The following is a 26,966-nucleotide window of genomic DNA, read 5'->3' on the forward strand; positions in this document are numbered from 1 at the left end:
CCGCCACCAGTGGCTAAGGCCCAATTCTTCTGCCCCTGTTTAACAGGGGCGTATAATTACAATTTTTGATGCAACGCTTTGCAGCGGGCTCATTGCTGCGCTCCAACTAGAGTATCTGTGAGGGGTTGCAGTGTTGTGGCAGCAGCACCAGTGCCTAAGGCCCAGTTTTTCTGCCCCTGTTTAACAGGGGCATGTTATTACAATTTTTGACCTAATATTTCACAGCAGGGTGTTCCAGCGCCCACCAGGACTAACTGTGAGGGCTTACAGTGTTGTGGCAACACCAACACCTAGGGCCCAAATTTATGCAGAGTATGTACGGCAGGCTCCTACTTTCAAACATCTAACTTACAAACGACTCCGACTTGCAAACGGAAGGAGACAACAGGAAGTGAGAGGAAATCTACCCCTAGGAAGGAAAATTCTCTTCTGTAAAAGGTGTCTCCTGTCCACTGATGCTTTACCACAATCCTTGTTTTCAAAAAATCATTTGTCATTGGGACAGAAAATGAGGTGCAATCTTCTGAACATGTGCACACAGACAGCAAAACAAATGTTACAGGGGTGATAACCCTTCTCTATGTTTTCAGAAAAGCTTAAAAAAAAGATTTTATGGCTGGAGCTACACTTTAAAGAAGTACCAATTGAAAATTACAAACAGATTCTACTTAACAACAAACCTACAGTCCCTGTCTTGTTTGCACCGCCTGTATACTGCTGTTCAATGTATATAGGGCCAAAGGAGCTTGTAATGACCTGGGGGGGGGGCGCGGGGAAACCCATGCTATTTTTCTCAGTGATTTTCATCCATATTGCAGGGACCAAACATTACATTAAAGCCGCAAGCAGTCTTAAATTACCTTTTTCTTATAGTAATCTCATTTTGTGCAGGGACAGTTCTAAACACGTGCAACTACTATAGACACCCAGCAGGTACGATATTTAACCACTTCCCGCCCGGCCTATGGCCGATTTACGTCCAGGAAGTGGTTGTGAAATCCTGACAGGACGTCCATGGACGTCCTGCAGGATTTCGGGGCGCGCGGCGATCGCTGATGCGGGGTGTCAGTCTGACACCCTGCATCACCGGTCTCGGTAAAGAGCCTCCGGCGGAGACTCTTTACCACGTGATCAGCCGTGTCCAATCACGGCTGATCACGATGTAAACAGGAAGAGCCGACGCGAGTAAAGGAGAGCCGATCAGCGGCTCTCCTGACGGGGGGGTTCGCGCTGATTGTTTATCAGCGCAGCCCCCCTCGGATCGCCACACTGGACCACCAGGGAAGCCCGCCAAAAAAAAAAAAAAAAAAAAAAGCATTAAAAAAAAAAAAAAAAAAAGATGCCAATCAGTGCCCACAAATGGGCACTGACTGGCACCCTGGGAAAATCAGTGCCACCCCACAGTGCCCATCCATGCCCAGTGCCCATCTGTGCCACCCATAAGTATCCATCAGTGCCACCCATAAGTGCCGCCCATGAGTGCCCATCTGTGCCGCCCATGAGTGCCCAGTGCCGCCTATGTGTGCCCATCAGTGCCACCTATGAGTGCCCATCAGTGCTGCATACCAGCGCCACCAATCAGTGCCACTTAATCTGTGCCCGTCAGTACTACCTCATCGATGTCCATCAGTGCCATCTCATCGGTGCCCATCAGTGCCGCCATATCAGTGCCCGTAATTGAAAGAGAAAAACGTATTTACAAAAAAATTAACAGAAAAAAATAAAAACGTAATTTTTTTTCAAAATTTTCAGTCTTTTTTTAGTTGTTGCGCAAAAAAAAAAAACCCGCAGAGGTGATCAAATACCACCAAAAGAAAGCTCTATTTATGGGGAAAAAAGGACGCCAATGTTGTTTGGGTACAGTGTAGCATGACCGCGCAATTGCCATTCAAAGTGCAACAGTGCTGAAAGCTGAAAATTGGCTTGGGCGGGAAGGTGCGTAAGTGCCTGGTATGGAAGTGGTTAAAGTAATTTTTCCTTTTTTTTCCACTTTAAGTATCATTAAAATCGCTGCTCCAGAAAAAAACGACCATTTTTAAAACTTTTTTTTCCATTGATACATGGTGCAAGACCCGGGTCCCCAAACCCATTTTCCGACAATAACTTGCATATTAGGCTTTAAAATTAGCAGTTTTGAATTTGAACGTTTGAGTCCCATTGACGTTAATGGGGTTCTAAATGTTCACGCGAACGTTCGGTCCGTTCAAAGGTTCTGGTGCGAACCGAACGGGGGTGTTCGGCTCATCCCTACTGGTGAGGTCTATGCGTTCCAGACTTCAGGCTGTAATTGACTGCAAAGGATTTGCAACCAAGTATTAAAAAGTGAAAGTTTGATATGTGATTGTTAATCTGTCCCATTACTTTTGGTCCCTTAAAAAGTGGGAGGCACATATACAAACTGTTGCAATTCCTACACCGTTCACCTGATTTGAATGTAAATACCCTCAAATTAGTCTGCAGTTAACGCACATATTGTTTGTTTCATTTCAAATCCATTGTGGGGGTATAAAGAGTAAAAAAAGATTAGAATTGTGTGTCGCTGTCCCAATATTTATGGACCCGACTGTACATGCATTAGAATAAGATTTACTTTCAATGCTTCCTTTTTCCCCGCAGTGATGCCAATCTGGTCCTGGTATAAACATGTGGCCCTGCATCCAAGCCCTCTTTAATCTGATTCTCCCTGAAGCTCTCTTTCCAGCACCTTATTACCCTGATAGCCCTTTGGTACCTTGCCGTGCGTATTGGGCTGCACACTTCTCTAATGGGCAAGTGAGTATTCAGACAGCAAGTTGATGATCTTCCCTCTTTTCCTTACTTTTGCCATTGTGTTCCTCAATATTCAATGGATGTATAACATATATTTTTGTATTCCTAGATCAGTGGTTCTCAACCTTTCTAGTGCCGTGACCCCTTGATAAAATTTCCCAAGTTGTGGGGACCCCTAACAGTAACATTTTCGTATTGTGGGTTGTCAGCACCCAAGACAAGTAATTTGCAGTCCCTTCCACTCGTACAGTATTAAAACCCCTTATGGTACATTTTAGGATGTACCACTCTTGTTCTCCTTTCTTTCCCTTTTAGCTCTCTCTATCCTAGTTTCTTGTTCCGCAACAGCTGGAGGGCTGTAGTTTGAGGATCCTCCCTGATGCAGAGAAAATGGGATTTTTGTACTCATCGTAAAATCCTTTTCTCCGAAGTTCATGGACAGACACAGCTTCAAATATTCTTGACAGTAGGGTTATGTTTCATCTATCAGGAGAGGACTAGGCAGACATGTTAAACAGTTAAAAAAAACATGTAACACAGCAAAGTCGAACAGCACCGGCCAGGGGGCGGGCCCTCTGGTCATAACCCCTCATCCTGCAGCTCAGTTCAGAGAAGAAAAAGACAAAGACATTCTCACCAGTGGATGAGCCGCCACTGTAGAGCTGCACGATTAATCGTCAAGAATCGTTATCGCAATCTTTTTCCCGTTGCGATTCTTGACACAGGGTTTCTCGATCTTTGACATGAAAATAATTTTCTCTCTGCACTTTGGTATGCAAAGAATTTCCTGTCTGCTCTCAGCCAAAAGTCAAAGTCTGGGCAATCTGCCAAGTCTGGGCAGCCTGCCAAGTTTTGAAAACATTCTTTATCAGTGGAAAGTCAAGTCTAAACATTGTATCACAATAACTTGTACATCAAAGGAATAAACTTCTGTATGTAATTTAGGAACGTTTAACCACTTAAACACCAAACCTTTTTCTGACAGCTCTTTTCAAGTTAAAATCATTATATAATTTTTAGTAGAGACCCTAGAGAATAAAATGGTGGTTGCTGTAATATTTTATGTTGCACTGTATTTGCACAGCAGTCTTTTTAAATGCATTTTTTTTGGAAAACAATACTTCTAATGAATTAAAAAAAAAAAGCCAGTAAAGTTAGCACATTTTTTTTTGTATAAATGTAAAAGATTTTACGCCGTAAGAATCGTGATCTTCATTCTAAGCAAAAAAAATCGTGATTCTCATTTTGGCCAGAATCGTGCAGCTCTACGCCACGGGTCGTTGAAAGAAAACAGCCAAGGCTGAAATCTGCCCCTTTATGGTGCTTAAGGCAAGTTTTTGATCCACCCCACGCTGTAAAAACAGCAGGATCCTGGAAACCGAATAAGCCCGTGGGTGCCACTCCATCTCCTCACACATTGAGATGTAGGCCTTCCATGTGCGATGATAGAGCTTTCGAGAAGATGACTTCTGTGCCCTCAGCATGGTGGAAATTACAAAGTCAGACAGCCCCTGGTCCCTCAGTACCGGACTTTCAACAGACATGCCGTTAAAGCCAGCGACTAAAGCAGGATAAAAGAATAGGACCTTGCGACAGAAGGTCCTACCGCATTGGCAGTCGCCAAGGGACATCCGCCACCAGGCATACAAGGTCGGCGTACCAAGGCCAAACTGGGGAATCACCGGGTTCCCCTTGGTCTCCACTATGCAAAGCAGACGAGGAAGAAGCTTCAGCGAGGGGAAAGCATAGACCAGCTGATACTGTTCCCACGGAGCCACCAACGCATCCGGCCAGGGATCTTTGGACCTGGCCACAAACCTCAATACCGGCTGATTGAGTCGAGAAGCCAGGAGATCCACGTCTGGCGTGCCCCATCTCCGGCAAAGTAGCTGAAACACATCTGGGTGTAGTGACCATTCTCCATGGAGATCCACATCTGGCGTGCCCCATCTCTGGCAAAGTAGCTGAAACACATCTGGGTGTAGTGACCATTCTCCTTGGTCCAACATCTGGCGACTTAGGTAGTCTGCTTGCCAGTTTTCAACGCCTGGAATGTATACAGCCATCAGGGCCGGCACGCTCCGCTCTTCCCACCGAAGGATGTGAACGACCTCCAATGCTGCAGCCGAGCTTCTTGTTCCTCCTTGATGGTTGACATACGCCACTGCCGTGGCGTTGTCCAACTGGATCCTGACTGAACATCCCTGAAGCCTCAGAAACCATGTGGAGAGGCACAGTCTGATCACCCGAAGTGCCAACACATTGATCAGCAGACAGGATTCCTCCTGCATCCATCGACCCTGTGCTGACTGAACACCCCAGACACCCCCCAGCCGGTCAGGTGATCACCGTTCAGCAAAAAAGAAAGTAACGACTTCCTGGACTGAAGGGCCAGAGATCTCAGCCACCATACCAGGGAAGCCCCGACTAGTTGACTCGCCTGGATTTGACAATCCAGGGACAACGGAAACTTGTCCCGTTTGGACAGGATTTCCTTCTGCAAGACACGAGTGTGGAATTGAGCATACGGTACCGCCTCGAAGGTGGCCACCATGAGATCCAGGAATCTCATGCAGAAGCGCAGTGTCGACCACCTGCGGGACGCCAACAGCTTCACCGCCGACCGAAGAGTTTGCAACTTCTCCAAGGGGAGGAAAACTCTCGCCTCTGAGGAGTCCAGAATTAAGCCCAGGTACTCCAGGCGCTGAGCCGGCACCAACACTGACATTTGTAGGTTCAACACCCAACCAAACTCTTGAAGAGTCTGACTGGCGATTGCCACATCCTACTCCAATTCTGAGCCCGAAGCGTCTCTGAGCAGGAGGTCGTCCAAGTAGCCCACAATAGCGATTCCTCGCCGTCTCAGCAAGGCCAGAATTGGAGCGAGCGCCTTAGTGAAAACCCTTGGTGCTGATGCAATGCCAAAAGGGAGAGCCACAAACTGGTAGTGGTGGTCCGACCGCAGAAACCTCTGATGCCTGGATTATATGGGGACATGCAAGTATGCGTCCTTGATGTCCAAGGATGCCAGAAAATCCCCCGGATGGAGTGCAGTGACCACAGAGCGAACTGATTCCATCATGAATTTTCGTACCCTCACAAAGACGTTGAGGGCCTTGAGATCCAGGTTTGGACAGATCCATCCTTTTTCGGGACTACAAACAGATTGAAATAGAATCCCTGAAATCTGTCCAGCAGCGGCACAGGTACTATTACCCTGCGCCTCAGCAGGTCCTGCACTGCCCCCAATAGGGCATTCCGACAAGCCGGAAGATGAAGGTTTGAGGGAAAGAATCTGTTTGGTGGACAAGAAAGAAACCATCTTGTACCCTGATGAAACCACTTCGCAAACCCACTGGACGGGAAGCAGGGAGATCCATCGAGCTGCAAACTCGTGAAGGCGACCCCCCACCCGAGTCAGGCAGGGGCAAACTTTATGCCGTCGCAGATTTGTTCGCAGTCTTGTCTTGCTTGCAAATCCAGGGACGCTTATGTCCCTCAGCTGGTCCCTTGCCAGCCTGGGAACGCTTTCCTGCGGGCCCAGACTGACAAAAATACTGCATCTGAGCAGAAAAGGAGGGCCCTGGCCTACGGCGTGGCTTCTTACCTTTTCTGGATTGTGGGAGTAACGTGCTCTTACCCCCAGTGGCATTCTTAATAATGTCATCCATAGCGAGGCTCCAAATAGCCTCTCTCCCTGGAAGGGTAAATCCGCCAGCGAGAATATATATGGTTGCGCTAATATCAAAGAAAACCTTTACGAAGAAGGTGACCATAAATGTGGAAGAATCATGAATTAAATTAAAATGCCTGTCTGCATAAACAATACACAAATTCTCAAACGTGAAATTGACAAATCATGAAATAGGCCATGGTATAAACCTATGTGCAAAAACCAAATACGGATCATAGATTGTTATGAACAAAACATGAACTATGAGCCCTGCAATGGGCTATAACATATAAACACAGTGAATTAAAAAAGGAAAAAAGAAAAAAAGGCATGGTTGCAATATGAGGAACCACCCAGTGATGATCAAAATGACAGCTGCTCTCTTCTCAAGATCCACAACTTTAAGTGAATTCCACCACCCTAGTGTAAGTGAAACTGCTTACCAGAGCCAAAGGTCCCTTATGATGTAGTACCAAAACCAGCATAAGTGTTAAACCCAGCAGACACGACAGAACACTGCATCCATAGCGATGATACAATGTGATGGTACGACAAACTCCTCAGCATAAACGTCAATTGGTATGGTATCATGCAAAGAAAGCAGATGCCTCGATAGTGTAAAACCAATGAATTTTATTAAAATATAAAACAAACAAACAGAAAAAAAGAAAAAAAAAAAAAAACACCTCACATTTCGTAAGTGTAATGCCGCGTTCACACGGTCTTTGTGATGAAATAGACATTTTTCATCATGAAAAAAAGAGGTTTTTCTAATTTCATCATAAAAAACGATGTTGCCCACACACACCATCGTTTTCTGAAAATGCTCTAGCAAAGCGCAGTTACGTATAACGGCACTCTGTTCCATTTAAGCTCCCGTCTCATAACTTGCTTCTGAGCATGCGCGGGTTTAAAACGTCGTTTTGGCCCACACACGATCATTTTTTGAGACACAAAAAACAACATTTTGAAAAACGACATAAAAAATTAAAGCATGTTCGAATTTTCTTTGGTCGTTTTTAGAAGACAAAAAAACAATGTGAAGCCCACACACGATCATTTTAAATGACGTTTAAAAACGTTGTTTTATTTCATCACAAAAAACGACCGTGTGTACGCGGCATTAGAACAGCCTTAAACCTGTTGCGCTGGCCGGACGCAAACAGGAAAACTCGTCCGTATGAGAAACCGAGCAGATTAGGGTGATGACGTCAGCAAGCCGCTCGTTCCGCCTGACGCGTTTCATGATAAGTCATGTCCTGTTGTGCACTCACAATACATACATTGGCACTTCTTTTCCTTTTTTCCTTCCTTGGATGATGCTAAGGATCATTCCATTGCATACACACAAAATGTTCTCATTCAGTTATCTCCCAGCGTATAGCTGGCTAGTTAGTGCACATTGGTTTTTGATTTATCACATTCACATATTCAACATTCCCTCACATATTGGTTAATACATGTCATTACAATCATAGTCATCACCAGTGCCTTCACTCACTTTTTATTTCTAGTTTTACATTCATCATTTTTATTTTCATATTCATTCCCCCCCCCCCCCCACACGCTTTTATAGACCTTAGCAGGTCTCAGTAATGTTCAGCACACTTATCACCACTATTATATTGTGGTACGCACCGATCCCTAACACTCACACATTTCCATTTTGCAGTTTCCATGCATCATCGAACCCTTTTCCCCCCCTTTACAATACTTATTTTTTTTCCTGGGCTATTGTTTCTAATCACAATTGTATCAATATACATAGGCAAACATTTTTGTTTTGCTTATTATTCATAATTTCTTTACAGGACTTTTGGCTTTATCCAGTCAGTGACCAATCTCCTTGCTCCTGGTTGGCTGTACGCCCCTCGGTCTCTCCCCTCCTACCGGCCTTTGGTTGGCCCCTCGTCCCTTTTTTCCCTCCCCAACCTTTGGGCCCTTCCCTGTCCCCTTCCACCACCCCCCGTTCTCTGGCGTCGCTGATGTGGGGGTCGCATTGGGGCCTCTTGTAGGCCTGGGGGTGATCCTTTGTCCGCCCCACAATGTGGTCTTTCTTTTTTCCCCATCTGAGCATACTCTCAACTGGCGGGACCCTCAAGGGTTGATCATTGGTGGCCGGTCGCTGGCTGACTGCTGTCCTTTGTTTCCAATAGTCACTCTGGTATGTATTTCTTGGCAACGATGTTAACATGTCATGTGAAAGTTGTACATAGTTGTTTGCAAAAACGTGTATACAATGTCCAACATATATGTATTCCATTCTAGAGTTTATGGTTACAAACCTTTGTTCCCCCTGAAGACCGCAATCATATAAAAGGTTGAAACGCGCTGGGGCCATGCGTCCATAGTAATTATCTTTGATGTACTGTTACTGGCCGTTTTTTACGTGCATTAGCCTTTGTCTATATGTCCTTTTCGGAGTTCATGTCCTGATTCCTATCAGATAGTTTTTTTTATACTTGATACCATTCAAACTGTAATAAACGTTATACTTTTATACAAATTTTCACTATCTGTATTATCTTTACTTATTGCTGCAACTCAAAGCCCCTAGGGGTACCTTTTTTCAAGTTCTATCAGGGGTGCGCAGCGTTTTCATCCACAGTGGGTATCGCTTTTCCTTTGCATGAATACTAATGTAGGTTTTATGCTCGACTTTCATAGAAAACATGGAGAAAAAAAAAAAGAAAAGAAAAGGAGATTCTCCGAATATGAAAAATGTGACATTGCATAAAATGTTTGCCTTTCCAATTTATGCCCCCAATTTAAAAAAAAAATAAATAAATAAAAAAAACCATTTGTGATTCATGTTCACTTTTCGAATTGTCTTTGGACTATGGTACACACTCAATATGTTTGCTGAAAACTCATGCAGCAGAACCCTACTATACTATAGTATGAATTCAAGTGTAATATCAAGAGATGCTACAACATAACATTTACAACAAAAAGTCATATTGTAAATAATATTTATTCATAATACCCGATGATAGTTTCATAAATATAAAATGTACAAAAATGGCACTGGAGGAAACACAAAATTACCGAACACTACAAACATTAAAGAACAATATTAAAACAAAAATTGCAGCACAGGAAGAGAGACAATTTGCATTTTTAAAGAACTGGCATATATACTACAGTTGCCAATTAGAGGGTTTATGGATGCCAAGTTTTGTGGATCTAAGCGTTACTTAGAGAAGACAAAATGATCAGAGAAACATTGGTGGATCATGTATCCATTTACAGTTATGCGCAAGAACTGTTCTTAGCATTTTCTCACAAGTTACAACAGTAAGGTCCATAATATAAATATTCTTAGTAAGGCTTCATTATGTTGCCGGTTTCAGATTGGCATGTTAAGATGATGGATGATCCTCGCCTCTGACAGCCTTGTATTTTGCCATGTCTTCTGGAAACACTTTGGAGAGCTCTTGGATTAGTAGGCTTTTGAATTTCTACAAAAATGAAGTGAAATGAATAAGCTCAGAGGTTATCAGTAAAATGTATCAACTATATAAAGGGCACTTTCCACTTCCATTCACTTTCCACTTTGAAATGCTGTACAAGGAGCTATGGAAAAAAATAAAAAAAAGTCAGCAGCTACACAAATTGTAGCTGCTGACTTTTAAAATAAGGACACTTACCTGTCCAGGGCGCCAGATATGTGCTCACCCGAAGCCAACCCATCCCTCGGCTCCGGGTGGAGGCATCTTCAGTAAGGGAATCAGCACGAGTCACGCTGCACGTCCCAACTGGTCCCTGCTGTCTTCTGGGACCTGTGTGTCTCCCAGAAGACATTGGGGGGTGAGCCAGACATGGCGTAGTAGATCACTGCAGATTTTTCGGCAATCAATTGCCAGAAATGGGAGCAAACACCTGTTTTAAACAGGTATCTGCTCCCCCTTCCCCCCTGAAAAGATCTCAAATGTCACACCGGGAGGGGGGGCCTGGGGAGTTGATGGATAAGCGGAAATTACATTTTTGGGTGGAACTTCACTTTAAGGGCTCATGTAGACAGGGGATCTTGTAACACACATACAGTTTTGAACACGCCACCATTTTCACCACGTCGGTAGCAACCCATACATACAAAGAAACCAAAAACAAATGGAGTTCAGAAATTAAATGACCAAAAAAAACAACCACAACATGAAAAGCCAAGACACCAGCGGAAATCAGTAATTAGAAAGCAATCCTGCCTCTTGTCAGTGCAAATTAATATCAGCTGGTTCAGTCTCAACTGATGGCCTATTAAAAAAAAAAAAAGGCAGTAAAACAATTTTATTTTATTTTTTTAAATGAGCTCTCAAGATCTTTGCAACCTTATGGTTGCAAAACGTACTGGTGGCTAGAGCTGCACGATTCTGGCAATGCCAATTGAAGGTTTTAAAGGGGGGGGGGGTGTTGTATTCAACATATGGGAGTACATGCATGTTTCTTGTAAAGATTTGGGATATTCTGGGATCAGGGAACATGGACAAGCTAATAAGTGTCAGAAAGGTTCTGCTTTAGCATGATTAGAATAGTTGCATTACACAAATGGGGGTAAATGTGTATTTTTCTAGATAAGATTTGGACATTGGGGTACATGGACAGAACACTAAGGGTCAAAGTACCTCAGGCATTGAAGTGAATAAAGCATGTGAAGGTGATGTCTTAGCCATATGGGGTGTATTTGGGATAATCTGGTATGGGGGTACCTGGATAGAAAGTTCCCCATGCAGGCTATGTAATGAGGAATGGATATAGAAGGCTTGTATTTCCCATATACTCAGCACTGCAGATTTGGGGATCAGAGTATGGGATTACAGATATGGGGGGGTCCCTCTATCAGTGGCTGGTGTGATGTGAAGTTTGGGGCGGGTCGGGTGACACAGGAAGGGTTGTAACCCTCGGGGGGGGGGGGGGGGGGCCACCTGGCTGGGGGTCACAAGACATCCTGGGTGACATTGCAGGAGATGCGGAAACACCCAAAGGCAGTACACGGCTCTTACCATCCAAAGCGGCGCCTTCAGCACCTCCGACAGCATCGACGGGTTTTTCGAGAAGTGTGGTGGTACCGCCCACGCATCACGCTGCATCTCTGATAACCGACGTCAGTTCCGATTGCTGACGTCAGTTCCTTTATCTGCCATTTGCGTTCCACGCTGGTTACGTGGAACCAGCGGTGACAGACGAATCGCGGGTCATCCCGCAGGGAGAATCGAGATTGCAATTCTCTCCGCAATTAATCATGCAGCTCTTCTGGTGGCATTGGTTACGGAAGGATTTCTAAATTTCTGGATTGTTCCAGTGAGCACTGTTGGGTCCATAATCCTGAAGTGGAAAGAAACTCATTTCACCATAAACCGGCCATGACCCCGAGCCCCTTGCAAAATTTCTGACAGGAGGAGAAAGAAATTATTATCAGAAGAGTTGTCCTAGAGCCAAGGACCAAGATCTGGAATTAGCAGGTACAATCGTTTAAAAAAAAAAAAAAGCTTGTATGCAAACTCATGGGCTACATTTCTGAATAAAAATCATGTGGAAGCTTGTTTAAAGTTTGTAGCACAACATTTAGAAAAGCCTGTGAAACACTGGGAGAATATAGTATGGTCAGCTGAGACCAAAACTTAACTCTTTGGATGCCATAATACACACCATGTTTGGAGGGCGTAGGGCACTGCACAATACCCTAAAAGCACCATACCAACAGTGGAGTTTGGAGGTGGGGCTGTATTTCAGCATACAGTACTGGAAAACATCAGGTCATTAAAGGAAGGATGAATGGAAAAATGTGACAAGAAATTCTTGATAAAAATCTGCTGCCGTTCACCAAAATGATGAAGATGAAATGAGGGTGGACATTTCAGCAAGACAATGATCCCAATCTCAAAGCCAAAGAAACCCTCAATTGTTGTAAAAAAGAAAAAAATAATGTTGCTAGAATGGCCCAGCCAATCACCCGACTTGAATCCAATAGAAAATCTATGGAAAGAACTACAGATCAGAGTTCATAGAAGAGTCCCACGGATCCTTTAAGATCTGAAGACTGTGCCTTCGTGCGCACCCACCTCCCCCGCCGCGCGATCGCCGGGCCCGCGACGACCGGCAACTGAGGCCGCGGCCTCAATTACCGGCGGGCGCCAGGTCACAATTTGTCGCAATTGCGACCTGGCGCCCGGATATCGTCAAGCCCTGATGTACACACTATAGGAGACAAGAGTCCCACCATGGGGGAATGGGATTGGAGAGATAGGACACAGACTGGTAGAGGACTGCAGACTGGTAGAGGACTGCAGACTGGTAGAGGACTGCAGACTGGTAGAGGACTGCAGACTGGTAGAGGACTGCAGACTAGAATCCTGAGCTGAGCCAACCCCCATCAGGTTTCAAGTATTGTGTCTTCTCCAGATAGGGGGGACCACCATAACTGATCAGTTTAGCAGAAGGACTTTGTTTTAAAGTTTTTTTTTGTGTGTTGGGAGAGGATTTGGTTAAAAGACGATTATACAACACACACAAAAAAAAAAAAAAAAAAAAGAAGGATTGCCAAGTCTAAAAAGATTCTAAAAGAGCATTGACAAATTTGTTGGCAACCCTAGAATAGATGATAAATAAATAATTGGATCTTCGTTTGTCTATTTGAACGAAGACAAAAAGTAACCACTCTGCAGTTTGGTAACATGTGCACCACACTGAACATGGACCAGAGAAAGCAAAGAGGAGAGTTGTCTGAGGAAAAAAGAAAGAAAATTATATATATCAGCATGTCAAAGTAAGGCTATAAGTCATCTCCAAACGGCTTTATTTTTCTATGACTATGGGTGCAAATATCGAGACAGATTTAAGATTGTTGGGAGTGTAGACAGCCACGCTGGATTATGCTGAAAGCAAAAATTCGAGCCCAGGTAACAGATAGGTAGTGAAAATGATGGATCTCTGTCTAAGGAAAACTTCCAAAAAGATAAAAGCTGAACTCCATGGTCGAGGTGCATCTTAGTTTAAACTATCTGTAGTTTTTGAGTGACAGTGGACTGAAATGAAAACCAAAAGGAGAACTCCAAAGATGAAAGAAAACCGTAGAAGCTAGACTGGAATTTTGTTAAATGCATATTGCATAGCCAAATTCAAAGAAAAGAACTCCATACTTATTTTGAAACAAGGTGGAGGTTTGGTATATTCTGGAGCTGCTCTGCCTCTTGTGGCACAGGGTGTCTAAAGCCTCGTACACGATCGGATTCCGACCATTTGTATGCTTCATCAGACAATCGTCGTCGGATTTTCCGACATCAAATGTTGGATAGCATGCTTTCAAATTGTCCGACAACAAATGTGTGATGTCGATAAAGCCAAAGTACAAAACACGCATGCTCAGTAGCAATAGTAACCATAGCACAACATTAGCAGAAGTTGCCCAAAGGGTGGCGGTAAAGAGCTGAAAAAAACTCATAGTTTTGTATTTGTTGGCTGACAAGGTTTTGCCGTCTGTATGCAGAACAAGTTTCTACGCTTTGTCCGACGGAAAGCCGATCATGTGTACGAGGCTTTAATCTGCAGAGAGCACAAAGTGATCTCAAGACTATCAAGAAATTCTGGCGTAAGATGTATGGCCCACCTTCAGAAAGCTCTGGCTCAGACACAGGCCATGGGTCCTCCCAACAGGACAAGGACCCAACGCACACAGCTCAAAGCATTCAAGAATTCCCAGGAACAAAGATTGGACTATTTTGAAGTAGGCATCAATAAGCGCTGATCTGAATCCAAGTGAACATCTATGGAAAGAGCTGAAACGTGCAGTCTAGAGAAGGCACCCTTTAAACCAGAGTTTGCTCAAGAAGAGCGAGTTAAACTACCTCTTAGAAGTCTCACTGAGAGCTACAGAAATCAATTGTTTGAAGTGATTTGTGCAACAAAATACTAAGTTATAGTGAAGTCCAGTCAAAATTTGTATTTTATTCTATTAATTCTATGTAAAATATCTTTAACATGTAACGCGAGGGCCTGTGGAACCCAGAATCCCTTAGAAAGTATGGGATACCCTTGCTTCAGCTCCACATGCACCCATGTCCAAATCACCCTATGTCCATTAGGGGCATAGGGTGACTGAGAAAATATATTTTTTGGACTACTTAAAGTGGTTGTAAACCCTCCTTGACAAGTTTTCCCAGATGTAATCATCAATAAGCACTGTACACATTGCTCTGTATGGATTGATCCTAACCTGCTCCGTTTGCTTGTAATCTGTCAGGTTAATTTTCATGATGTCATGGCCGCATGCGCATATTTCCCCCTCATTAACGGCACGCTTATTGTGCCGTCAGTCCATTCATAAATGTGCATCTTCTCTCCACGGCACTGTTCCGAGATCTCACGAGATTACAGTGTAATTTACTTCCTGAAACACCCCATGTGACTAGCAACATCACAAGGGGGTGTAAACAGCAGCACATTACAAAGCATCCAAGAGCAAGAAGATCAGCTGCATTATACAGGGTTAAAACAGCCCTACACAGTTAACAAGCGCTGAAATATTTGCCCACTTGTCTGTTCCTCGATAAGCAGGAGATGGTTGCTATAGCAATCTCGAGTGAAAACGAGGCTTGGCTGCAACATGACTGAGCATATGCGAGATTAACAGCAGAAAAGGACAGGAAGGTCGGAAGTAATCTACACTGCAGCTTCAAAAGACAGTAGCGGTGATGGCGCTGGGCTGCTATAAGGAAGCAAGATTTTACAACCACCTGGAAAAACAGTAAGAAACATCTGAAGGGGCAAAGAGGAATGCAGAATGTTAAGGGAAGCTGTAGCAGACAGGATTTATTAAGAAGGAGCATTTGAGGTGCTGGGTTTACTTCCTCTTTAAAATGGGACAGCAATATTAATCCACAATATCTCCCAGGATATATGTAAAGACTATTCTTGATTTGTTTGATTCTGAACTCAACAATCTAATTAAAAAAGAGGCCGATGTGTTCAACTCCAGCCACCTGTCTATCTGTGTCTGTTATAATGTAAATGAGTCTAGGATAACTTCTAAGGGTTCTGTGTTGATTTGTGATATTGATTGTGTCTTCTGAGCTACCAGACGGCAAGTCTAGCCTAAAGGTCATGCCTCCGAGTCATCTTGGCTGCTTAAAGGTGTTAGTTAATAAGCTCATGTTGATTAGGTCTGGCCACAGGTGTATTTTTAGAGTAATATGAGCAGGATATGTATGCACCTCCTCTTTTACTGTATACAAGCCTGTAGTCTTTCAATAAAGATTGTGACTCCTGCTTGGGATTTAAAATTAGTTAAAGTCTCAGTTTCCACTAGTGCAACTTGTCACGCGATTTTGGACACAGTGTCGCATTTCAACTCACAGCTCATTGATTTCAATGACAAACGTTCCCATCTATGCAACTTTGAAAAGGTGTCTGCACTACTTTGATCCAGAGTGTAAAGTTAGATCAAAGCTGCACTCCAAGTCACACTATAAATCGCACAGCTTTGGAGTCGTACTAGTGGAGACGTAGCCCAAGGCTAGAGTGTGACTTTGATCCAACTTTACACTCTGGATCAAAGTCGCATCAAAGCATTGCAGGTACCTTTTCAAAGTTGCCGATTATCAAAGTTGCATAGATGGGAACGGTTGCCATTGAAATCAATGGGCTGTCACTTGTCATGTGACTGTGTCCAAAGTCGCATGACAATTCATACCAGTGGAGCCTTATTCTATGTTTCCACTATTGCAACCAGAAAGTTGCATGATTTAGAGTGCGACTGAGTGCAGCTTTGATCCAACTTTACACTCTCTGGATCAAAGTCGCATAAAAGCATTGCAGTTGTATCTTTTTTAAAGTCGCATAGATGGGAATGGGTACCATTAAAATAAATGGGCTGTGACATGGCATGCGACTTTGGACACATAGTCGCATGACACGTTTCCACTATTGCAACCACAAAGTTGCACAATTTAGAGTGAGACTTTGATCCAACTTTACGCTCTCTGGATCAAAGTTGCATCAGAGCATTGCAGGTACCTTTTCAAAGTCGCACAGATGGGAACAGGTACAATTGAAAAAAAAATAAAAAAATCAATGGGATGCGAGTTGTCATGCGACTTTAGACACAGACGCATGACAAGTCACGTTACCACTATTGTGACCACAAAGTTTCACGGTTTAGAGTGTGACTTTAATGCGAAAGTGGAGCTTTGATCCAACTTTACACTCTGGATCAAAATTTGCATCAAAGCCTTGTAGGTACTTTCAAAGTTGCCGATTATCAAAGTCGCATAGATGGGAACAGGTGCCCCCCCGTGTCCACCTCCCACCCCCTCCTGTGTGGACGTAATTTTTATTTCTTCATTTTCTCATGAATTAGGATGTACAATGAGAGAACACTGGGTGGGAACCCATGATCAGCTCCTCCCATCCTGTATATGCCCACTGGCTACACAGGAACAGTGTGCCTCCCAGGAAGTGATGTCACTAGCTTTCAGGAATCACACACACTTGCTGATTTTACTCTCAGAAGGAAGTAGAATTTAAGTCATGTGACAGCACTGCATACTGCAAAATAAAAAAGGTAGGAAAAAAAAAAAAGGGATTTTTAATACAGCTTACCTGTAAAATCCTTTTCTTGGAGTACATCACGGGACACAGAGCGGCATATTCATTACTATGTGGGTTATATGGAGTACCTTCAGGTGATGGACACTGGCAATCTCAAACAGGAAGTGCCCCTCCCTATATAACCCCCTCCCATAGGAGGAGTACCTCAGTTTTGTAGCAAGCAGTATGCCTCCCAAAATGGTTCCCATAAGAGGGGTGGGAGCTCTGTGTCCCGTGATGTACTCCAAGAAAAGGATTTTACAGGTAAGCTGTATTAAAAATCCCTTTTTCTTTCTCGTACATCACAGGACACAGAGCGGCATATTCATTACTATGTGGGATGTCCCAAAGCAATGCTTACAATGAGGGGAGGGAGAACATCTTCCCAAGACAAAAGGATTTAATTTAGAGATACTCAAATCATAATAAATCCAACTTAGTTGAGAAAAAATTATTTTAAATTTTACTCAAAAAGGGAGCCCCCGGAATCCGAGGGTCTCAAACTGCAGCCTGCAGCACTGCCTGCCCAAAGGCTGTATCAGTATTCCTTCTTACGTTCAACTGGTAGAATTTTGTAAACGTGTGGACAGAAGACCAGGTTGCCGCCTTGCAAACTTGAGCCATAGAGATCTGGTGGTGTGCTGCCCAGGAAGCGCCCATGGCCCTAGTAGAATGAGCCCTTAATGATAACGGAGGAGGCAACCCCTTCAAGCCGTAGGCCTGTGTGATTAACCGTTTAATCCAACTCGAGATGGTGGATTTTGCAGCTGCCTGCCCCTTCTTGGGCCCCTCCGGTAAAATGAACACCACATCTGTTTTCCGGATCTTCTCTGTAGCTTTAAGATAGGCCTTCATGGCCCTGACAATATCCAAGGTATGCAGAAACCCTTCCCTTCTGGAAGTAGGTTTAGGAAAGAAGGATGGTAATACCAAATCCTGGTTTAGATGAAAACTGGATATAACCTTTGGTAGGAAGGAAGGATGAGGGCGGAGAACGACCTTGTCCTTATGTAAAATAAGATATGGTTCCTTACAGGATAAGGCTGCCAGTTCCGATACTCTTCTGGCGGAAACCATGGCGACCAAAAATACTAACTTCCTTGTCAGTAAAACCAAAGGAATTTCAGCCAACGGCTCAAAAGGTTGTTTCTGTAAACTTGACAGAACAAGATTTAAATCCCATTGACAAAGCGGGGATTTAACTGGAGGATTAATACGCAAGACCCCTTGCATGAAGGTCTTAACCAGCGAGTGGGTGGCCAGCGGCCGCTGAAACCATACTGACAAAGCTGAAATCTGTCCTTTGATTGTGCTTAATGCCAGTCCTCTATCCACTCCTAGCTGGAGAAAACTTAATACTCTATCGATGGTAAACTTACGAGAAAGCCATAGCTTGGACTCACACCAGCCTACATAGGCCTTCCAGACCCTGTAATAAATCACCCTAGAGACCGGTTTCCTGGCTCTGATTAGGGTAGAGATTACTTTCCGAGACAGACCTCTACCCCTGAGAATCAGGGATTCAGCTTCCAGGCCGTCAAATTTAGATGCCGTAAGGCAGGGTGGAGGATCGGGCCTTGCGATAGCAGGTCTGGCCGTAGAGGAAGAGTCCAAGGGTCTCCCACTACCATCTTTAGGATTAGTGAATACCATGCCCTTCTGGGCCATGCTGGAGCTACCAGAATGACTGGTATGTGCTCCACCCTGATCCTGCGCAGCAGGCGGGGTAGTAACTGGAGCGGGGGAAATGCATAAAGAAGTTTGAACTGATGCCAAGGGCAAACTAACGCATCGGTTCCGCAGGCCCTGGGATCCCTTGCGCCGTGGCATTGTCCGATTGTATTCTCACTGGGAACCCCTGTAGTTTGGACGTCCAAGCTCTGAGGGCTAGTCGAGCAGCTCTGAGCTCCAAGATATTGATGGGCAACTGCTTCTCTGCCGCTGCCCAAGTGCCCTGGCGAGTGCAACCATCCAAAATTGCTCCCCAGCCCATCAGGCTGGCGTCTGTGGTTACTATCTTCCAGGTCACAGGACTGAAAGTCTTTCCCTTCAGAAGATTCTGAGGGTTTAACCACCAAGATAGACTTTGCCGGACTCTTGGTGAGAGTGGCAAAGGAATGTCTAAGGCCTGAGGCCTCTTGCTCCATGCTGACAGGATGGCTGCCTGCAGGATGAGAGTGTGGCTCTGAGCGTACGGTACCGCCTCAAATGTGGCCACCATCTTGCCTAGTAGCCGCACACATAGGCGAACAGTTGGTTTTCTCTTGCTTAGAACTATTTGTATTAGCTCTTTGATGGCCTTGACCTTTAATAGGGGTAGGAACACCTTCTGTTATTCTGTATCCAATCTCATGCCGAGATATTCCAGCTGCCTTGTGGGCAGAAATGCTGACTCGATTTAGGACCCAGCCCACCCTCTCGAGGTACTGAACCGTGAGGGCCACTGCTCGTTCCAGGCCAGGAGACGAGTGGTCTACGACCAAGAGGTCGTCCAGGTAAGCCAGGACCGTGACCCATTGGGTCCTTAGATTGGCTAGGATTGGGGCTAGGACCTTCGTGAATACCCGGAGGGCCGTAGCCAACCCGAAGGGGAGCGCCACAAATTGGAAATGACGCTGAGCCACCGAGAAGCGTAGAAATACTTGATGTGGCTGAAAAATTGGCACATGAAGGTAAGCATCCTTTATGTCTATGGACGCCATGAAGTCGTCCTTCTGGAGCACGGCGACAGCTGACCGAATAGTTTCCATCCGGAATGAGCGGACCTTTAGGTACGCATTTACTCCCTTTAAGTCCAAAATTGGCCTGACATCGCCGTTGGGCTTTGGGATGATAAATAGGTTGGAGTAGAACCCCAATCCCTGTTCCTGGACTGGTACTTCTACTATCACCTTCTGGCACAGCAGATGATTCAATGCCGCCATCAATGCGGCTCCTTTCACAGGGTCGCCTGGTACTTGACTCTTGGTAATGAGGAGGGAATTTTAGAAATTCTAGTTTGTAGCCCGTGGCCACGGAAAACCGTACCCAGCAGTCGGGAATGCTGGCCTCCCAAACTTCTGCAAAGAGACGTAGCCTTCCCCCCACCATCGTGGGTGGGGGCGCCCCTTCATAAGGCCGACTTGGGGGCTGGCTTCGCAGGCTTGCGGTACCACTGCTTCTTACCCCCAGTGGCTTGGCCCTGTGGCTTATTGTTAAAGCCTGATCTTGCAGGAGGCCGTCGATACTGTCTGGTATTAGAGGGCCCCGGGGAGGGCTGGCGCTTAAACGCGGGCCCTCTGGCTTTCTTCTTAACTGGCAAGAGAGTGCTTTTGCCGCTTGATATAGTCTGAATTTATCTATCCTGATCTTCTCCGAAGAGTCGTCCTCCATGGAAGGGAAACCCTACCAGGAGTTTTTTGCACGGGGGCTCAGCCTCCCAATTCTTCAACCATAAGAGCCTTCTCATATGGATTAGAAATAAGGATAAACGTGACGCCTGCTGGATGGAGTCTTTGATAGCATCCACCGTAAAGCGTATAGCCCTGGGTATATCCGAAAATTCCTCTGCCTGCTGGGCAGGGATAAGTTTAAGCATTTGCTTAGTCTTATCTGATAATGCTTGGGTAACTCCAATAGCAGCCACAGCGGGCTGAACTATCGCCCCTGCTGAAGTAAAGGTGGCTTTAAGTAATGTTTCCAAGCGTTTATCAACCGGATCCTTAAACACCTGTAAGTTTTCTACAGGACAAGTTAAAGATCTGTTCACACAGGAGATGGCTGCGTCCACCGCCGGGGGCGCCCACCTTTTGGAGAATTTCTCCTCCATAGGATATAAAAAATAGAGTTACGTACCGGTAACGTCTTTTCCAGTAGTCTTTCAGGACAGCCCACAATTGAGAGATACTCCTCCTCTTCCTCTAGGAAACACTGCGCCAGCCCATAAATTTCTCACTCCCCCTGCCAGACCTCAGTATTTATACGAGCACCTCCGGTCAGCTGGGGAGACACAAGAACATGTTAATAACATACAATTACATATCAACATCATGTCCTGGTCTTGAAATCAGACTTCCTCTATTCGGGTGGGTACCCAGGGCTGTCCTGAAAGACTACTGGAAAAGACGTTACCGGTACGTAACTCTATTTTTCCCCTCCCGTCTTTCAGGACAGCCCACAATTGAGAGGATAACCGAGAACTTACCAACTAGGGTGGGACTATGGCTTGCAAAACCTTTCGTCCAAAGGCTTGCTCACCTGCCGAAACCAGGTCCACCCTGTAGTGTTTAACGAAGGTGGTGTAGCTGGACCATGTTGCTGCTTTGCAAATCTGTTCCGGCGTTGCTCCCGCTCTTTCTGCTTGAGAGGTTGCCAGCGCTCGAGTGGAGTGTGCTTTAATTCCTGTAGGGATATCCCTACCAGCCAAAGTGTATGCTTGCTCAATGCTTAGTCTTAGCCACCTGGCAATAGTGCGCCTGGATGCTTTGCATCCCTTCCTGGTTCCAGAAAATAAAACAAATAGTGAGTCTGACCGTCTAAACGGTTTAGTCACCTCTAAATAATGTAGGATACTTCTCCTAACATCTAACGTACTGAAACGTCGTTCCCTTTCCCCCGAAGGGTTGGAACAAAAAGAGGGTAAAACTATATCTTGACTCCTGTGAAACTTTGAAGTCACTTTAGGAAGAAAGGCTGGATCGGTCTTGAAAACGACCCGATCCGGGAAAATAACACAAAAAGGGGGTCTGATCGATAGAGCTTCTAGCTCGCTGACCCTCCTAGCAGTGGTCACTGCAACCAAAAGAGCTGTTTTTAAGGTTAAATCCCTTAGAGAACAATTATCTAAGGGCTCAAAGGGAGTACCCGTTAGGGTACGCAATACCAGAGACAGGTCCCAACTGGGGAAGGGTGGCCCTCGAGCTGGTCTCTGTCTGGATAGTGCTTTAAAGAACCTGACTATCCAGGGACTGGTGGCCAGAGGTTTTTCTAAATACACCGTAAGTGCCGAAACCTGCCCTTTAAGGGTGCTAACCGAAAGACCCTTATCTGCCCCACACTGAAGAAATTCTAAGACAGCCGTGGGGCTTTGTACAGAACAGGGGCAATTTACACACCATTCGTTGAAACGAAGCCAAACCTTCTTGTAAATTTTGCGGGTCTCCTTTTTTCTACTATTAAGGAGGGTGGCAATTAAACCTTCGGAAAATCCCTTGGATCTTAGTATGGCTTCCTCAGTAGCCACGCTGCTAGCCTCCACCTGTGGACTTGTGGACATAGGACTGGGCCCTGTGATAGAAGATCCTCCCGCTGAGGTAGAAATAAGGGTGGTTCTGCCGCTAACTGTTTGAGGGCTGAGAACCATGCCCTCTTGGGCCAGTAAGGAGCTACCAGGACTAGAGAGGTGTGCTCTGATTGGAATTGTCTCAGTACTGCTGGAAGAAGTACCGGAGGTGGGAATGCATAGCATCTTCCGAACTTCCAGCTTTGGGACAGGGCATCCACTCCCCTTGCTCCTTCTCCTTTGTTCAGGGAGAAGAAACAGGGGATCTTCGCATTTTCTCTTGAGGCGAAGAGGTCCACCTCCAGAGTTCCCCATCTCTTGTTCAGGAGATGAAAGACCTCCTGGTTGAGGGTCCACTCGCCCTCCCTCAGCTGCCTCCGACTGAGGAAGTCTGCTGTTACGTTTCTTTCTCCCCTCAGAAAGACCGCCGAAAGGGAGAGGGTGTGGATCTCGGCCCAGCCCAGAATCTCTGCTGTCAGGACCGACAAACTTTCGCTTCTCGTGCCGCCCTGCTTGTTTAAATAGGCTACGGCCGATGAATTGTCCGATCTCACCTGAATGTGGTGCCCCTGGAGTTCCTCCTGAAAGAACCTGAGGGCTAGGCCCACTGCCCTCAGCTCCTTCCAATTGGAAGATCTTTTTTAGATCTTGGAGACCCCAGGTACCCTGCGCTGGAAGGGATCCCAGGTGCGCTCCCCAGCCCTTGCCGCTTGCGTCTGTGGTTACCACCCGAGACACCGGGATAATCCACAGACGTCCTTGGGTTATGTTGGTGGCCTTTCTCCACCACCAGAGGGATCTTTTTACCTGAAGGGGTACTAGAATCAAGGAGTCTAGGGCTTCTAGGCTGTGATCCCAGACCCTTAGTAGGAAGGCCTGCAGTGGGCGAAAGTGAATCCCTGCCCACTGTACGGCTGGGAGGGCAGATGTCAGCAGACCTAGCGTTGACATCAGGGACCTTAGTGACACCTGTTGATTGTTTTGGAGGGAAGCTACTGCTCTGTCCAATTTCTTGACTTTCTCTACCGGGAGGAACACTCTTGAGAGAGTAGAATCCAGCAGGTACCCTAGGTAAGTGATCTGTTGGGATGGAATTAAACTGGACTTGTCTAGGTTCAGTAACCACCCTAGGTCTGTTAGAACCTTCTTGGTCACTTCCAGGTCCCTGGATAGCTGCTCTGGCGAGGCTGCGAAAAGTAGCAGGTCGTCCAGATAGGCTATGATGGATATTCCCTGAAGTCGCAGAAACGCTAAGGGTTCTGCCAGGATTTTGGTAAAAATCCGGGGCGAGGAGGATAGCCCGAATGGCAGAGCCTGGAACTGGAGGTGTACAATCGTTCCCTCTAGGTCCACGGCCAATCGCAGATAACTCTGAGAATTCTCCGCGATCGGGACGTGTAAGTATGCGTCTCTGAGGTCCAGAGATACCATGAAACAATTGAGGGGAAGGAGGGCTCTGACTGTATAAATTGATTCCATACGGAATTTCCTGTATGAAATGGATCTGTTCAGAGGTTTTAGGTTTAGGATTAACCTGTATTTTCCCGAGGGCTTCTTTACCACAAAGATGTGTGAATAAAATCCCCTTCCTTCCTCTGCCCTTGGAACTCTGAGGATGACACTCTGATCCTCTAATTCCCTTAGAGCTCCCAACAAGGCTTCGGATTTCTCCTTGTCCCTGGGTAGATGGGTGACTAGGTATCTCTGGGGGGGAGGTGATGAAAATTCCAGTCGGTATCCCCCTCTTATGACCGCCAGGACAAACTGGTTTGGGGAGATTGATTCCCATTGTGGGAGAAAGGTCCCCAGTCTTCCTCCCACCCTGACTAACAAGTCATGGGTTTTTAGGGGGCTGGACAGGAGGGTGAAAAATCGCTCCACCTCTGCCTCTGCCCCTGGGGGTCCAAACCTTCTTTTGGCCTGCTGGTTTGGCCCCTTTTTGCTTATGCGGACGAAACCCCCTTCCTGCCTGTACTGTGACTCTCTTTTTAGGAGGAAAGGCTTTCTTTTTGTCCGCCGTGCGGTCTAGTACTGCTTCAAGGCCTGGGCCAAAAAGCAGGTCCCCTGTGAAGGGAATACCACATAACTTGGATTTAGAGGCGCTGTCGCCAGTCCAAGTCTTGAGCCAGAGGGCCCTTCTGGCTGAGTTAGCCAGAACCGCCGATCTGGCCGACATGCGGACTGACTCCGCTGAGGCATCCGCTATATAAGCGACTCCTTGCAGGATAGTAGGGAAGGAGGCTAAAATAGTTTCCTTATCCGTACCAGCTTCAATGTGCTCCTGAATTTTAGAGAGCCAATGCTCCGGATTGCGAGCCATTACTGTGACGGCAAGTTCTGGTTTAAGATTCCCCATAGTAGAATCCCAACATTTCTTTAATAGGGAATCCATTCTTTTGTCCATAGCATCGGACAAAACCCCCATGTCCTCGAACGCTAAATCCATGTTCCTGGACACTTGGGAGAAGGCGGCGTCTAATTTGGGGCTTTTGTTCCAAACAGATAAAGGATCCTCTGAGAAAGGGAATCTCCTCTTTAGGGATCTGGAAAAAAAGTGTTTCCTTTCAGGATCCTGCCACTCCTTCTTAATGGTCTCAACCAGTATATCATGTACTGGGAAGACCTTTCTCTCTTGCTCCTCCAGACCCCTGTACATTCGATCATGGAGGGTAAGTGGTTTCTTGTCGGTTTGGATACCAAGGGTTGTGTAAACTGCCCCTAAGAGGTCCTCTACCTCATCCAGTGACAATTTGTACCTAGAGGGTTTCCTGGACTCCCCGTCCTGGTCCTCTCCCTCTGACCCCTCTTGAGAATCAGAGGTGGCACTATCTGGAGGAACCTGTTCCTCTTGGGAAGGGCCTGCGGAAACATCTGCCATAGCTGCTGCAATGGGTATGACAGGAGCAGGACCCTGAGCCTGTGGCTGGGTTGTAACCTGGGTAGGGACAGCCAAAGGCTGTAACCTCTCAAACAGAGATTTGAATGAGGAGAACGTGGATGACAGTTCTTTAACAGAGGCTGCAAGTCCTGACTCCTGTTCTAATTCATTTTCCCTGACCAGGGATTGAATGCAATCCCTACATAGGACCTTAGTCCATGTTTCTGGGAGGACATCCTTACAGGAGGCACACTTCCTTTTTGAGCTATGCCTTCCACTTCCCGTTTTTTCAATGGCTTTCTGAAACACAGAAAGGGCAGAAAACAACAGTTATAAAAAAATTTTGGTTACAACCCTGGGAGTGCACCTAGCCCCCTATAAACCCTGGGACTAAGGACTCCCCCTCCCCTGGCCACCCAGGGGGCTTGCCTCCCCATGCATTGAACCCTACATGGAGAGGCAAACCTAAGCTAGAGAGCGCCCCTCCCCAGGGTACTCTTACCTTAGGCTCGCTGGAGGTAGCGTCAGTTGTCAGGGCTGGCTCTGGGGATGCTGCCGACCTGACTGCAGGTGGCTGCTTGCTGAGAGCTTCTCCTCGCCTGTGCGAGATCCGACTCCCTCCAGCGTCCGCCCGGACCTCCTATCAGCACCGAGACCCGGAACCGGAAGTCGCGGTTCAAAGGGGAGACATCCGCTCTACGCCGGAAATGACGTCACCCGCCGTCCAGCCCGCTCGGTTCAAAAAAATTCTTTGCGGCCTGTAGTACAGGGCGAGCCTGGATGTCCCCCCCGCTGCGCCCCGCTGGACGAGATAGGGGTCCCCCGCAACCAGGAGCCGCGCTCGGCGTGGAAGGGGTGGCTAATGGTGGGCCTGCACCGCACCAGGATTCACCTGGAAGCCTCTGCTTCCTTAAGGTAAAATAGATGGCCTCAGTCCTCTGCCTGAATTGGCCTAGGTTCCCATGCACAGTGTCTCCCCACCGGAGGAAACACTAATACTGAGGTCTGGCAGGGGGAGTGAGAAATTTATGGGCTGGCGCAGTGTTTCCTAGAGGAAGAGGAGGAGTATCTCTCAATTGTGGGCTGTCCTGAAAGACGGGAGGGGAAACAGAGAATTTTTTAGGTGGTAAAAAGACTATCTGGCTTAATCCAATCCTGAAACATGACATCCTCGAGTAGAGGATGGACCGGAAAAACTGCGTTGCTTTGAGGCGCTTTTAATGAGCCTAAAGCTGAAACTGCCGATACTTGAGGTTCTGGTATGGGTAACTTAAATGCCTCATGGACCATGTCCGTTAAGGCTTGAACCCACAAACTTTCCCCTTGGGAGGCTGAACCAGACTCCTCAGTATCCGGATCCTCGATCTCTGAACCACCCTGGTCCAAAACGTCAGGATTATCCAATTCCCCTAGGGAAAGGATTTCTGTGTCTGAGGGTTCCTGCTCGGGTGACGGAGACCTAGTCCGCTTTCTACCCGATATAGCCTTAGCTATCCTTTTTGCCATTCTTTTCTCTAGTTCTCCTAAAGAAACAGCAAGCACCCTCTCAGTGACAAAGCCGGGGTTGGACTGACCTGGACCAGCCCCAGCACCAGACCCCCCAGGTCCCATCAAGGCGTGCCCTGATATGTCCTGTGGGGAGAGCAGCGGCATAGCTGTGTCTGAGCCCTCAGATTTTGCAGGGGAATCCCCACCCTTTGTACCCTCTGACCCAGAAGCCATGGTACAATACCGAGGTACACCTGCTATCACCCAGCCACAGACGTAGCTAAGGGAATCTGTCGGTTTGGGAGCGATAGTGACTA

General features: G+C 46.3%; 1 protein-coding gene across 1 annotated transcript in view; it reads right to left on the minus strand.

The window, feature by feature from the left end:
* Positions 1 to 9,408: 9,408 nt before the first annotated feature.
* The window catches only part of MED10 (mediator complex subunit 10), a 30,293-nt gene continuing 12,735 nt past the window's right edge, over positions 9,409 to 26,966 (minus strand). The window contains exon 4 of the mRNA XM_040353520.1: positions 9,409 to 9,903. Within this exon, the coding sequence (XP_040209454.1) occupies positions 9,805 to 9,903 (99 nt within the window). The 3' untranslated portion in view covers positions 9,409 to 9,804. The remainder of the gene's footprint in view (positions 9,904 to 26,966) is intronic.

Source organism: Rana temporaria, chromosome 5 (genome assembly GCF_905171775.1).
Source record: "Rana temporaria chromosome 5, aRanTem1.1, whole genome shotgun sequence".
In the NCBI taxonomy this organism is placed as follows: Eukaryota; Metazoa; Chordata; class Amphibia; order Anura; family Ranidae; genus Rana; species Rana temporaria.